Genomic DNA, 15,788 nt, shown 5'->3' with positions numbered 1-15,788 from the left:
GTTTGGTTATAATTACACCCTTCAGCTACAGTTGGTAGACACGGATCCGGAGTGTACGTTCTTGTCTACTGTAGGCCTACTGTACATATTCTATTTGCAAGTTAAAGGTACAATACAATTTTTTTTTCAAATTAATCTCATAATTAAGATGAACAATAAATATTATTTCATCTGGTTATATTCATATGCATTGTTAAATATAGACAAAAATTATTTACGGATTATTTTTTTTTTAATTTTCGTTTCGAAAATTAGAATACTCCATCCGGATTCAAGATGGCTGCCTCCATGTGCAACTTGAGGTTTGTGCGCCGTAAAATAGTTTTATCGATCAAAGGGAAAACAAACTGTTGTCAACATGTAACTGGACGATATTGCTCAAAGACACCTGAAGAGGAAGACGCTGATCATGGAGAGCCGGCGTATCAGTCGCCATTATTTGCAGAAGATGACTATTTTGGTGTTTCTGTTCCAGAAGAGCAATGGTCGGTTCCACGATTGTCTGGCCTTTCAAAAGACGAATTATTCCAAAAATATCGATCAGAAAGCTTAAGCGAGACTGAAAAACATAACATGCATTTCGTCAACATGCGTTTTGGAACGGTGCGTTTGGATAACGTAACAGACTTGAAACACCAGAAAGTAACACGAGAGAAATTTCACGATTTGAATCAAATTGGCGTGAAAACAGGGATACCACTGGACAGTGATATTTATGAACCAGGGACAAAAAGATCAGGACAAAAATATTTTGTTTCTTTCATTGATCAGTTCCAAAAGGAATCTGAAGACCCTGACATGTCAGAATCACGTGAATCTGCTTTTATTTCTAGTGAAAGAGAACTAAAGCTTGATATGCAAAAGAATAAGCTGTATAACAGTGATGTAGACACAAGTGGTCAACAAAGACAAAACAGAGCAAACAGCAGATCATCATCCCATGTTGATAAACAAACAACTCCAACAAGGGTAGAATATGGAGATTCAAATTTGAAGTTTTCAGGAGTATCAAATGTTAACAAGGCTGAGAGATCAAACAAGGAATTTAGTGGTGATGGAAGGGAAGATTTCAATTTTATAGATCAGCAGTATTTTCAAGAAGGTCTTGCTCCGATGAGTTCAATTTGCCAAGATTTAAAGAAATCAGCGGATATTTCTGAAAAAGTGATACCAGAACTTGACCCTGATTTGTTATTTTCTGATAGGCCAGTGGATAAAGAAGCCCCTGTAGAAAAAACCAAACCATTTACTGATCTAGAAATAGGATATTCCCGTCTAGAATCTGAGAGTTTTGCCCACACTCGCCCAGAAAAACTGAGTAAATCTTCATTACCAAAAGGACTGAAAACAACAAGTAAAGCAAGGACAAAGACAAATTCTGAAAGACTCCCTAGCATTGAAACAGTGTCTTCTCCAATCAATCAATTAGATTCAAGTCAAAATCAAAAGTTTCAAGAGTTTGAAACTGTAGATAATAAGAAAATGAACACTAATGATATGAATTTCATTGATCAACAATTCTTTGGGGATCAGTTGACTGACGATAGCTTATCAATGGAAATATCAAATGAGTCACGCTTAAATGATACAGAATCAAGTTCAGATATGAACTATATAGATGAAGAATATTTCAAAGAAGCCATCTCTGTCTCTGACAGAAAACCAGTTCAGTCATCGAAATCGGAATATGGTAACCTTGAAACAAATCATTCTTATACAAATGAGAAAAGAGCGAGTAAAAAGAAAAGGAGTGACATTAAAGATGATATGGACAAACGCTACCATCATCTTATGCAAGGCAAAGTCATGGATGTACTTGAAAGAGCTGCTGTGCTGGAAAGAAAGAGAGCTAGAGTTGTATCAGAAAGGAATGAGAATGAAGATATGTTTACTACAGCGTACAACACAGTGCAGAAGTTAAGGCTTGAGAGAAATGAAACAACTAATCTAGAAGGTATAGAGTGGAACCTCCTTAATTCAAATTTTATAATAGTAGTAATGTCACAAATATCAAATTTTGTAATAGTAGTAATGTCACCAATATTGAGTTTACAAATTTTGTAATAGCAGTAATGTCACGAATATTGAGTTTACAAATTTTATAATAGCAGTAATGTCACGAATATAGAGTTTACAAATTGTATCATAGTAATGTCATGAATATCGAGTTAACAAATTTTATAATAGTAGTAATGTCACGAATATTGAGTTTACATATTTTATAATAGCAAAAGATTAATAGTTATGTCACAAATATCAAGGTTATGAGGTTCACATGCGTTTCTATATTGGTATTTTTTCTTAGAATTAAAATAATATGCAGTTTTGTAAAATTGAAATAACTTTTTCAATTATAACTAAAATTACATTTATCTAATGATTGTTCTTTGATGAACTGTAGCTGCTGTTGTAGCGGTAAAGATATCATGAAATAGTCAGTCAGAAGGTGATATCTTTTCCACTACTACAGCACATGTAGCTAAATGAAATGATGGTTGGTTAGGACCTTACATACTATTGTATTGTCTGATTGCTTTGATACAGGAGGGGCGCCATTGCGTGACAGTAAGGGGATGAAGGTTATGAAGACAACAGTTCCTCAACTCCATAAGATGACAACTGTAGAAATTGTACACATGATCACAAGGCACATCTTGTATGATAGAGGTGTGTTGGAAATTCATTGCCATTATTGGACAGTGGATATGAATTATTACTTTGATTTTAAATGATATATTATTATAGACCAACAAACTTGTTTAACCTCTTAGGCTCAAGCTCTTTTATCAACTTTCTAGTTTAAGAATGAAAGCTAATATTTTTGTGTTCAATTTTGATGTTATAGCTTTAATTATTTCATTTGTATGACCAACAAAGCTAGAACATTTCTTTTATTTGAATTAAACTTTATTAAACAAAGGTTTTCCTTTCCAAATTAATAAAGAGACAATGTCATTGATATTTTCAATAAGAAATTAAACTTAATGCAAATTTATTCATTGGTTAAAAGAAATTATATTGTAAATATTTTTCTGCTACAGATGACATAGTCGCCATATATAAACCATATGGGCTGCCCACGCATGGTAAGTTCAGTAGCAGGTAGACTTGCATTGGTTACACTTAACTTATCTAATTTTCAAAGCTGGTGTATTTTCAAGATACGTTAACTGCAAGTAATTCAAGATTTGCTTTGGAGACCGGTCTGTTTTCAATTCAGACTTAATATCAAGATTTTAAGACTTTTTCTACTGTTTTGTTGTTTAATTTTTCAAGGAGAAAATTTTGTGATTTACTTATTCAAGAGAGGAAATGTTCATGCATTTGACACTTTCTAACAGTAATACATGTATTTCCATTTTAATCATGGGTTGAAGTTCGTACAAGTATAGCGGTTAATCTTCCATGATTGAAAGCAAAATATTCATGCAGTATCACTAAACTAATTTTTCTATTATCAGTAAATAAGTAAAAGTGAATCGTTACTAGGTGAGGCCTGAATCTGTTCATGGTTCAATTTTTAATAAGAAATATTAATACATGTACTTCTATTTGAGTGATGTTTCATTGATCGTCATTTCTTATATTTTGTTATTTTAAGAACTCTGTCTTTTAAGAGTTACTATATACAAGTTTTCATTTTACTAGGGGGTTATAACTTGTGATTTTAAGAATTAAAATTTTAATTTTTAAACCACTAAGATGTTTGATATCTGTTGTGATTTTAAGAAGTGGAATTAAACACTTAGTATATTTTTATGTCATAAGGGGGCCCTGGTGTAGCAGTTAGTGTGGCACAACTACTCGGGGAAATTGGACAGAATCTTCCAAAGAAACAGTCCGAACTCTATATGATACACCGACTGGACAAAGAGACTACTGGTGTGATGCTCCTGGCCAGGTACGTACTCGGTACTTGTTTTTAATGATACACACAGTTAGATACCTGGATAGGTGTATTGGATTATTCACCGCGGGACATATCTATACTGTAAGCCAAATTTATTTTGTGTGTGTGACTTACCTTTGTGGTTTTCATTATCACTGTATAGGTATTCGCAAACGTTTATCTCTGCAAATAATTTTTACTTCAATAAAATAGGCTACATGTATTTCAATTCGTTTTTTTTTTTCATCAGTTAGAATTATTCTCCACAAACTTGATTTGAAGTAATAATCATGAAATTTAGTTAACTGTGAAAAAAAATTGGTTTACAGTATTTTAAAATAGTCATCGTGGATGTATCAATTGCGGACCTTTGTTACGGTCAATATGGTGTTATACTGCCTTGGCAGAATTAAATAATGACTGATCGATGGTGAAGCTATAAACTTTCATTCCACACATTTCTAAAATGGGAATTAAGTAACTCTTGTTACCTAAAAAATCATTCTACATTTTGGTAACATACATGTATATCTACTTAAAGTTTGATAGGTATATACATGTATACATATTTCCATGGGAGACGCATACATAGAGTAATGATCAGGAATCTTCTGTTGATTATACATAATAGAACTAAGGAGATGGCAGCTAGACTGTCGGAAGCATTCAGGGAGCGGAGAGTGATAAAAAAGTACTGGGTCATCACCAAAGGCATTCCTAGTCCCTCAGAAGGTAAGTCCATTCAACTAAAATTTTATGTTTATATAATTGCAACAGAAGAGGAGGAAATGTAGCGGTCACACCAGGATTCGAACCTGGGACCTTCGAATACAAGCCGAAAACTAGCTGATTACTATACCGACTTGGCAACCTGGTCACCGATGATCGATCCAGTCCAATCTACATTGTACTTTTTTTTCTCATTTAAAGTAAAACAACTGTTCTTGACCTTTGAATAAACTTAAGAAAAACATGACCTTGACATTTGATATGACCTCAAGACTATGACTTTACCCTGATCTTTGACTAAATCTGAAATGATCTTTTGATACCCTGCATAAGCTCAATCTGTAATATATATAAGGTATTGAAATTAAATAATTAAAAATTTTGTTATGACCTTGACCTTTGATTTTTCCTTGACTCTATTTATGTCTACCTTTCAGGTATCATTGATATTCCGATGGTGGAGGGGAGTGTGGACGGCAGAAACCGGGTTAGTTGAAATTAAATTTTACTCTTCCTTTTTTATTTTTGTCCATCAAATTCAAGACATACACTGTAACAGAAAATGTTAACAACTGACAGTGATTTCTACAATAATTTCATTACGACATTAGATTGTCATGGAATCATTGTTATACATAAAAATGTGAAATTATTTCATCACAAAAATAAACTGATTAAAAAAATTAAATCATATAACTATAACACAGCGTGTGAATCTTTGCAGATGGCACTCAGGCCCAACTTTTTGCCCGATGGAAGAATTGCTACCAAGTCATCAATTAAAACATTTAGGGCTGAGACGTACTATAAGGTTAAAGCTAGTCATGAAAACTCGGCCATTGTGGAGTGTCTTCCATTGACTGGTAAGTAGACTGCTTTATCACGTAATCCGCCAGATATCCAGTGACATCGCCCATGTATTATTTTTGTATATGTCACTTTATGTGTAATAATAGTGTAACGTTAACAATGTCAGATTTTGACAATGAAATTTTTCAAAATTTAGGTTATACATTGTAAAATGTCATGTAGTTTTGAAATGAAAAGTATCTTAGACCAAAAAAAGACAACACGGAAACAATGTTCTGAATTACAGTATTTGGGTCCGATTTAGACACTCCGATCTTCTAAACACTTTAATGCAACCGCGGTGATAGCAAAGCAACGTGGTTCTTCGATGGAGCATAACAGGCAGATTTTCTGGCGGCTGTTTAATCGCAGAACTATACGAAGTGATTAAAAATGGAACTATCAAACTTTCTTTTCCGAATAAATGACGTGAGGACCCCATCACAGTGAGTGTGGGCAAATCAATGATCGAAACGGCTGATAAAATCATGTTAAAGTTTTGAGTTGTGTTTGAAATTAGCCAAGTTTCCTGTTCAAATGAAGTATTTGAATGAATGTTTTGAAAAGCGAACAATTCAATACAGATTGAGATCTTCAGATGTTTTAATTGCAAATAGTTGTCAAATTTTTCGACTTTCATATTGTGCTTGAAATTGAATTTAATAGAGTAAGTGTGATTAAAAAACGGACACAGAACTTCAATAAGTATTACTTCAAATTTAATATCATTACGGTTACAATGTCTTCAGCTTTAATAAAAAAAAACCAGTGTATTTCAAAGAGTTGTTTGTGTGATATATAGTACATTTTCTATATTATATCGATTATTAGTGAAAAATATTTGAAAAATATTTCTCAAAATCTCCCTCATCTGTTTTATATGCCATAATATAAAAAAAAAATAAAAAAATACCTCTCTCTCTCATCTCTTTTTTTAAAAATTGGCCTGAGAACCTAGTAATTAAATTGTTTGGCCTTATGCTTGTGTTTATTAGGTCACCTGAGACGAAGTCTCAAGTGACCTATTCTAATCGCCTTTTGTCCATCGTCGTCGTCGTCCGTCGTCGTCGTCGTATGTCCGTAAACAATTTACATTTTCGACTTCTTCTCCAAAACTGCTGAAGCAATTTCAATGAAATTTTGCACAAAGCTTCTAAGGCATAAGGCCAATCAAAATTGTGAACTATCTGGTCCCCACCCCCCAGGGGGCTGTGGGAGGGGCCAAAAGGGTAAAATTGTAAAATTTCAAAAATCTTCTTCTCCACTCACAGATGTGGTAGAATCAAATACTCTTCATAGATAGAAAGGTCTTAAGGTCCTTTACAAAAAATGTGAATTATATGACCCTGGGGTCTCTAGTTTCCCCCTGGGGAGGGGGTTAAGTTTACTATACTTTATATTGAGAAAACACATTTTTGCGCATTATTTGGTCATTTGTAATAGGAAATGAGTCAAATGTTGTCAGAATTATCAGTATGAGATGGCCATTTAATCCTATTAACAAATTTTCTATGACTGACCCCCAGGGGCCTTAGGGGCGGGGTCAAAAGGTGTCAAATAGGCTAAAACTTCAAAAATCTTCTTCTGAAATTCTGGAAATGGTAGAATCAAATACTTTTCATAAATAGAAAGGTCTTAAGGTCCTTTACAAAAATTGTGAATTATATGACCCTGGGGTCTCACGTTTTCCCCTTGGGGAGGGGGTCAAGTTTACTATAGTTTATATAGGGAAAACACATTTATGAGCATTTTTTGCTCAATTTTCATTGGAAACAAGTCAAACTTAGTTAGAATTATTAGCCTGAGATAGCATTTTAATATCATATCGACATTGATTCTGGCTGATCCCCTGGGGGCAGAGGGGCGGGGCTAAAAATGGGTCAAATAGGCTAAAACTTCAAAAATCTTCTTCTGAAATTCTGGAAATGGTAGAAACAAAAACTTTTCATAAATAGAAAGGTCTTAAGGTCCTTTACAAAAATTGTGAATTATATGACCCTGGGGTCTCACATTTCCCCCTGGGGAGGGGGTCAAGTTTACTATAGTTTATATAGGGAAAACACATTTATGAGCATTTTTTGCTCAATTTTCATTGGAAACGAGTCAAACTTGGTTAGAATTATTAGCCTGAGATAGCATTTTAATATCATATCCATATTGGTCCTGGCCGACCCCCTGGGGGCAGAGGGGCGGGGCTAAAAAAGGGTCAAATAGGCTAAAACTTCAAAAATCTTCTAAAATTCTGGATATAGTATAGTAGAATCAAATAATTATAGATGGAAAGGTCTTCAGGTGTTTTATAAAAACTGTGAATTATATGACCTTGGGGTCTCACGTTACCCCCTGGGGAGGGGTCAAGTTTACTTAAGTTTATATAGGAAAAACATATTTGTGAACATTATTTGCCCAATTTTCGTAGGAAATTAGTCAAACTTGATTAGAATTATTAGCCTAAGATATAGCATTTTAACATCCATATCCGTCCTCGATGATCCCCTGGGGGACCAGAGGGGCAGGACCAAATTTAACAGGGTCAAATTGATTAAAATTTCAAAAAATACCTCTAAGTTCACAGGTTTGATGGAAGCAAATACTCTTCATAGTCTAAAAAGGTCAAATTTATAAATCACTGACCAACTTCAAGGCCCAGCATATAGTGTTTATATGTCTTTAATTTGTTTCATTATTTGTTTCATTATATATTCTAACTCAGGTGACCGTTAAGGCCCATGGGCCTCTTGTTTTAAATGAGATGTTATGAAACCCATGTCAAAGTTTTAAATTAAAACTTCTTAGACTTGTTTCATAAAACCTCATATGAAATAAACATTCATTTATGATCATACATATATACCTATTGGGATAAAAGCTGATACACATGTATCCAGCATGACATTTCCATATTCATCGATTAGCTTTGATTATTCCTCTTCTAAGTTTGAACCTGTGTTTTTCTTGTGGATTCCATCTGCTGGTTAATTACACTGTACTTGACTGAACCACTCACATTTTTTAACCTTTCAACAGCATGTCTTGTGTTATCAAATTTGTTTCCTAAGAATTTATCACAATTAGAAAATTGTTGTGATTACTTGTAACCTCATTACATTTTTTATAGCATGTCTTACTTGTCTAATTTGTTGTACAGATAAACACTGGTCCTGTTTCTTTTAGGTGTTAGACATCAACTTCGCGCTCACCTGTCGTTTGGACTCAACACACCCATTTTAGGAGATCACAAGTTCTCTAACCTTCTGAAGTTTGCTCCACAGGTAAGTTCTGATATTATATCAGACCCGACATTCTTCTGTTGTATTTACAAATGAAAGCAATCGAAAACATACTGTAAACCAACTTTTTTGTGAGATTAGATTTTGTATATTTCATGGATGGTGAGAAAATCGCAAAAAATATTCACAACAAAACTATTACACACACCTATACAGGTGTACTGTTTGAGTTTAAATTTCAAAATTAAATCCCTATGAATCAGTGATTGGGCATGAAAAGGTGATCGTGTATCAATAATGTAAGAATTCTATGCAACCATTTAAGCATTACACTATCTTCCTATGGCATCTATGGTCTATATATATATATAGATGCCAGAGCTTTGCAGACAATCTTCATAATGCGCGCTAGCACATTATGAGATGATTTTCTGCAATGCTTTGGCATCTATATAGACCATAGATGCCATAGGAAGATAGTTTAATACTATAATTACATTATCAACTCATTTTGGGGTCTCTGCATTAACATTGTTTTAGCTAAACCAGAAAAACCGTTTATCAACGACGATTTAATCCACAAGATGAAACAGTCATTTTGATGGTGATCAGTTGACGTCAACACGTCAACATTAGTGACGCCATAATGGTCGCGTTTTGGGTGTCAGTTATACCTTCATACTTCATTTTGCCTTGGTTAGTTTATATAGTAGAAGTGACAAGTATGATGGATAGTCTTTTGTTAGGATGGGTGGTCCTTTGTCAGGATGGATAATCTTTTGTTAGGATGGGTGGTCCTTTGTCAGGATGGATAGTCTTTTGTTAGGATGGGTGGTCCTTTGTCAGGATGGATAGTCTTTTGTTAGGATGGGTGGTCCTTTGTCAGGATGGATAGTCTTTTGTTAGGATGGGTGGTCCTTTGTCAGGATGGATAATCTTTTGTTAGGATGGGTGGTCCTTTGTCAGGATGGATAATCTTTTGTTAGGATGGGTGGTCCTTTGTCAGGATGGATAATCTTTTGTTAGGAAAGATGGTCCTTTGTCAGGATGGACAATCTTTTGTTAGGATGGGTGGTCCTTTGTCAGGATGGATAATTCTTTGTTAGGAAAGGTAGTCCTTTGTCAGGATGGATAGTCTTTTGTTAGGATTGGTAGTACTTTGTCAGGACGGATAGTCCTTTGTTAGGATGGATAATCTTTTGTTAGGATGGGTGGTCCTTTGTCAGGATGGATAGTCTTTTGTTAGGATGGGTGGTCCTTTGTCAGGATGGATAGTCTTTTGTTAGGAAAGATGGTCCTTTGTCAGGATGGACAATCTTTTGTTAGGATGGGTGGTCCTTTGTCAGGATGGATAGTCTTTTGTTAGGATGGGTGGTCCTTTGTCAGGATGGATAGTCTTTTGTTAGGATGGGTGGTCCTTTGTCAGGATGGATAGTCCTTTGTTAGGAAAGATGGTCCTTTGTCAGGATGGACAATCTTTTGTTAGGAAAGATGGTCCTTTGTCAGGATGGACAATCTTTTGTTAGGATGGGTGGTCCTTTGTCAGGATGGATAATTCTTTGTTAGGAAAGATGGTCCTTTGTCAGGATGGATAATCTTTTGTTAGGATGGGTGGTCCTTTGTCAGGATGGATAGTTCTTTGTTAGGAAAGATGGTCCTTTGTTAAGGTCCTTTGTGAGGAGGTGGTGGTCCTTTGTTAGGACGGATGGTCCTTTGTTAGAATGGATAGTCTTTTGTTAGGATGGATGGTCCTTTGTCAGGATGGATAATCTTTTGTTAGGATGGGTGGTCCTTTGTCAGGATGGATAGTCCTTTGTTAGGAAAGATGGTACTTTGTTAAGGTCCTTTGTGATGACACATGGTCCTTTGTTAGGACGATTGGTCCTTTGATAAAGTCATTTGTTAAAATGTGTGGTCCTGTGTTAAGGCCTTTGTTAGGACGGGTGGTCCTTTGTTAAGGTCCTTTGTTAGGACGGGTGGTCCTGTGTAAGGTCCTTTGTTAGGACGGTGGTCCTTTGATAAGGTCCTTTGTTAAAACGTGTGGTCCTGTGTTAAGGCCTTTGTTAGGACGGGTGGTCCTTTGTTAAGGTCCTTTGTTAGGACGGCTGGTCCTTTGATAAGGCCCTTTGTTAGGACGAGGTGGTCCTTTGATAAGGTCCTTTGTTAGACGGGTGGTCCTGTGTTAAGGTCCTTTGTTAGGACGATGGTCCTTTGTAAGGTCCTTTGTTAGACGGGTGCCTTTGATAAGGTCCTTTGTTAGGACGGTGGTCCTTTGTTAGTAAGGTGGTCCTTTGTTAAGGTCCTTTGTTAGGACGGGTGGTCCTGTGTTAAGGTCCTTTGTTAGGACGAGTGGTCCTTTGATAAAGGTCCTTTGTTAGGAACGTGGTCCTTGTAAGGTCCTTTGTGGGACGGGTGGTCCTTTGTTAGAGGTCCTTTGTAGTTAGGACGGGTGGTCCTTTGATAAGGCCTTTGTTAGGGTCCTTTGTAGTAGGACGGGTGGTCCTTTGTAAGTCCTTTGTTAGGACGGGTGGTCCTTTGTTAAGGTCCCTTTGTTAGGACGGTGGTCCTTTGAGGTCCTTTGTTAGACGGGTGGTCCTTTGTTAAGGTCGGGGGTGGTCCTTTGTTAAGGTCCTTTGTTAGGACGGGGTGGTCCTTTGTTAAGGTCCTTTGTTAGGACGGGTGGTCCTTTGTTAAGGTCCTTTGTTAGGACGGGTGGTCCTTTGTTAAGGTCCTTTGTTAGGACGAGGTGGTCCTTTGAAGGTCCTTTGTTAGGACGGTGGTCCTTGTTAAGGTCCTTTGTTAGGACGGGTGGTCCTTTGTTAAGGTCCTTTGTTAGGAGGTGGTCCTTTGATAAGGTCCTTTGTTAGGACGGTGGTCCTTTGTTAAGGTCCTTTGTTAGGACGGGTGGTCCTTTGTTAAGGTCCTTTGTTAGGACGGGTGGTCCTTTGTTAAGGTCCTTTGTTAGGGGGTGGTCCTTTGTAGGTCTTTGTTAGGACGGGTGGTCCTTTGTAGTTAAGTCCTTTTGTTAGGACGGGTGGTCCTTTGTTAAGGTCCTTTGTTAGGACGGGTGGTCCTTTGTTAAGGTCCTTTGTTAGGACCTTTGTTAAGGTTTTGTTAGGACGGGTGGTCCTTTGTTAAGGTCCTTTGTTAGGACGGGTGGTCCTTTGTTAAGGTCCTTTGTTAGGACGGGTGGTCCTTTGTTAAGGTCCTTTGTTAGGACGGGTGGTCCTTTGTTAAGGTCCTTTGTTAGGACGGGTGGTCCTTTGTTAAGGTCCTTTGTTAGGACGGGTGGTCCTTTGTTAAGGTCCTTTGTTAGGACGGGTGGTCCTTTGTTAAGGTCCTTTGTTAGGACGGGTGGTCCTTTGTTAGGATGGTCCTTTGTTAGGACGGGTGGTCCTTTGTTAAGGTCCTTTGTTAGGACGGGTGGTCCTTTGTTAAGGTCCTTTGTTAGGACGGGTGGTCCTTTAGTTAAGGTCCTTTGTTAGGACGGGTGGTCCTTTGTTAAGGTCCTTTGTTAGGACGGGTGGTCCTTTGTTAAGGTCCTTTGTTAGGACGGGTGGTCCTTTGTTAAGGTCCTTTGTTAGGACGGGTGGTCCTTTGTTAAGGTCCTTTGTTAGGACGGGTGGTCCTTTGTTAAGGTCCTTTGTTAGGACGGGTGGTCCTTTGTTAAGGTCCTTTGTTAGGACGGGTGGTCCTTTGTTAAGGTCCTTTGTTAGGACGGGTGGTCCTTTGTTAAGGTCCTTTGTTAGGACGGGTGGTCCTTTGTTAAGGTCCTTTGTTAGGACGGGTGGTCCTTTGTTAAGGTCCTTTGTTAGGACGGGTGGTCCTTTGTTAAGGTCCTTTGTTAGGACGGGTGGTCCTTTGTTAAGGTCCTTTGTTAGGACGGGTGGTCCTTTGTTAAGGTCCTTTGTTAGGACGGGTGGTCCTTTGTTAAGGTCCTTTGTTAGGACGGGTGGTCCTTTGTTAAGGTCCTTTGTTAGGACGGGTGGGTCCTTGTTAAGGTCCTTTGTTAGGCGGGTGGTCCTGTTAAGGTCCTTTGTTAGACGGGTGGTCCTTTGTTAAGGTCCTTTGTTAGGACGGGTGGTCCTTTGTTAAGGTCCTTTGTTAGGACGGGTGGTCCTTTGTTAAGGTCCTTTGTTAGGACGGGTGGTCCTTTGTTAAGGTCCTTTGTTAGGACGGGTGGTCCTGTGTTAAGGTCCTTTGTTAGGACGGGTGGTCCTTTGTTAAGGTCCTTTGTTAGGACGGGTGGTCCTTTGTTAAGGTCCTTTGTTAGGACGGGTGGTCCTGTGTTAAGGTCCTTTGTTAAGGTCCTTTGTTAGGACGGGTGGTCCTTTGTTAAGGTCCTTTGTTAGGACGGGTGGTCCTTTGTTAAGGTCCTTTGTTAGGACGGGTGGTCCTGTGTTAAGGTCCTTTGTTAGGACGGGTGGTCCTTTGTTAAGGTCCTTTGTTAGGACGGGTGGTCCTTTGTTAAGGTCCTTTGTTAGGACGGGTGGTCCTTTGTTAAGGTCCTTTGTTAGGACGGGTGGTCCTTTGTTAAGGTCCTTTGTTAGGACAGGTGTTCCTGTGTTAGGATGGATAGTCCTTTGTTAGGACGGGTGGTCCTTTGTTAAGGTCCTTTGTTAGGACGGGTGGTCCTTTGTTAAGGTCCTTTGTTAGGACGGGTGGTCCTTTGTTAAGGTCCTTTGTTAGGACGGGTGGTCCTTTGTTAAGGTCCTTTGTTAGGACGGGTGGTCCTTTGTTAAGGTCCTTTGTTAGGACGGGTGGTCCTGTGTTAAGGTCCTTTGTTAGGACGGGTGGTCCTGTGTTAAGGTCCTTTGTTAGGACGGGTGGTCCTTTGTTAAGGTCCTTTGTTAGGACGGGTGGTCCTTTGTTAAGGTCCTTTGTTAGGACGGGTGGTCCTTTGTTAAGGTCCTTTGTTAGGACGGGTGGTCCTTTGTTAAGGTCCTTTGTTAGGACGGGTGGTCCTTTGTTAAGGTCCTTTGTTAGGACGGGTGGTCCTTTGTTAAGGTCCTTTGTTAGGACGGGTGGTCCTTTGTTAAGGTCCTTTGTTAGGACGGGTGGGTCCTTTGTTAAGGTCCTTTGTTAGGACGGGTGGTCCTTTGTTAAGGTCCTTTGTTAGGACGGGTGGTCCTTGTTAAGGTCCTTTGTTAGGACGGGTGGTCCTTTGTTAAGGTCCTTTGTTAGGACGGGTGGGTCCTTTGTTAAGGTCCTTGTTAGGACGGGTGGTCTTGTTAAGGCCTTTGTTAGGACGGGTGGTCCTGTGTTAAGGTCCTTTGTTAGGACGGGTGGTCCTTTGTTAAGGTCCTTTGTTAGGACGGGTGGTCCTTTGTTAAGGTCCTTTGTTAGGACGGGTGGTCCTTTGTTAAGGTCCTTTGTTAGGACGGGTGGTCCTGTGTTAAGGTCCTTTGTTAGGAGGGTGGTCCTTTGTTAAGGCCCTTTGTTAGGACGTATGGTCCTTTGTTAAGGCCCTTTGTTAAAATGGGTGGTCCTTTGTAAAGATGTGGTTAGATAAACTCATGATACAGCTTTATCTCCTCATGCTATCAAAATAATGTACTGCAATACATTGTCTAACATTTCCATGTGCTTCAGAAATTGGACAGTTTAACCTTGAGGAGACTTGGAGTACAGCAGAGTAAAGTACGTCACGTTCCACTTCATCTCCACGCCATGTCAGTGCTTATACCGGAGTTTCTTGACGGCCGCAATCTGTTTGTGACGAGTAACCTGCCAAAACATTTCTGCAGAAGCATGAGGAACCTGAAACTGAATCCAAGACAGTAGTAGTGAACTCAAGTCTCCTTGGGGTGATCTAAAGAATTAATAGTACATATTTGACAAGTTGGAAGATATGACAAACTGTTCAAATTATGAAATAATTTATCAAATATGTAAGGCATGCCAGTCATGATATACAATGAAGGGATGTGGTCCTGTATTGAATGTGATTTTCCTGTAAAAATATTCAGATCTTTGTATAGGCCCTAATACCCAATTAACTCTGTGTGCTGTTTTTGTCAATGAATTAATGTTTTTAGAGAAAGATTTAGACTAAGTGTTCGTTCATGACATTATTAGATGACCTATAATTGAGGTCGTACTCTGCAATCCTTACAGAAAATAACGTTTTCCAATAATTCCCTTACCCTAGAATTAAGTAATGGGGAGAGTAAGAGTGACAGCTGTATGTTTTACACTATGATTTCAATGTAAGAACATTTTAAACGGTATATAAATATATAAACTAAGTTATTCAACAACTGAATAAAAGACAGCAAAACGTTAATGGGTTGTTGTTTGAGTGTTTGACTACATCATATCTTTAGTCATCAATTCTCAGAGTATAGAGCCAATGTTGTTATTTTGTGATGAGCTCGGGGTACTGTAGATTCCGATAAAATAGCTTGGATATCGTTGGGTATGTCGGGCCATAGAGAAAGTGGTTAGAATAAATATGAGAATTTAATTACAACAAGCTGAGGATGTGATGATTTTATTTTTGTCAGCCAGTTTCACCTGAACAAGGGGCTTCATCAAGACCAATGTTTAGGTGAAACCAGCACACAAAAATTAATTCATCACATATTCATAAAGTTTGTTGCAACTGAATTTACATCTTTATTCGTTTTAGTCATAATGAATTTTAGCCTTTTATTGTCTATTTTGTCCATCCGTCATTTTAACTCAAGTTAACTAATTCACCCGTAAAAATTCACAATGAACTGTTTAAACTTGGAGAACTCGGCTGAAATATATCTGAAATGATCTCCAGATAGTCCTTACTCAGTGTTGTTTTACAAATTTGTCTGAATTATTATCAGACTTAAACATAAAAAAAATCCTTAAAAAACTTGGACACGGATCAGCAATAGCAGCCAATTTGTATCAAGATTGCACAATCAAAAGGAGGAGAGTCTATTTGAGCTGTCTGATAGCCATCATGGAAACGTGTTTTTGTTATTATAAATACGTTGAATACACTCCAATGTTGGCGGGTCCTTGCATGATCAGATGGACCCTTCTTCCCATTATGTCCTCCAGGAATCAATGGCTTGGATGATCAGACCCAGTTAGTTGCCATAATTGCAAGT

At 38.0% G+C, this 15,788-nt stretch overlaps 1 protein-coding gene across 2 annotated transcripts; it reads left to right on the top strand.

Moving 5' to 3' along the window:
* Positions 1-245: 245 nt before the first annotated feature.
* Positions 246-15,002, top strand: LOC138332002 (uncharacterized). Of its 2 annotated transcripts, XM_069279911.1 has the most exons (9): positions 249-1,954; positions 2,545-2,667; positions 3,042-3,086; positions 3,769-3,901; positions 4,521-4,621; positions 5,056-5,105; positions 5,343-5,481; positions 8,642-8,739; positions 14,290-15,002. In XM_069279911.1, the coding sequence occupies exons 1-9, from the start codon at positions 277-279 to the stop codon at positions 14,479-14,481; spliced, it is 2,559 nt and encodes an 852-aa protein (XP_069136012.1). In that variant the 5' UTR covers positions 249-276; the 3' UTR covers positions 14,482-15,002. The 2 variants fall into 2 exon arrangements, with proteins under 2 accessions (XP_069136013.1, XP_069136012.1); XM_069279912.1 differs by lacking the exons at positions 8,642-8,739; positions 14,290-15,002 and adding an exon at positions 5,715-5,908 and having other exon boundaries at positions 246-1,954.
* Positions 15,003-15,788: the final 786 nt, after the last annotated feature.

This window comes from Argopecten irradians, chromosome 9 (genome assembly GCF_041381155.1).
Source record: "Argopecten irradians isolate NY chromosome 9, Ai_NY, whole genome shotgun sequence".
NCBI classification, from domain to species: domain Eukaryota; kingdom Metazoa; phylum Mollusca; class Bivalvia; order Pectinida; family Pectinidae; genus Argopecten; species Argopecten irradians.
Note: the sequence above shows the minus strand (reverse complement) of the source record. Positions and strands in the feature narration are given on the sequence as shown.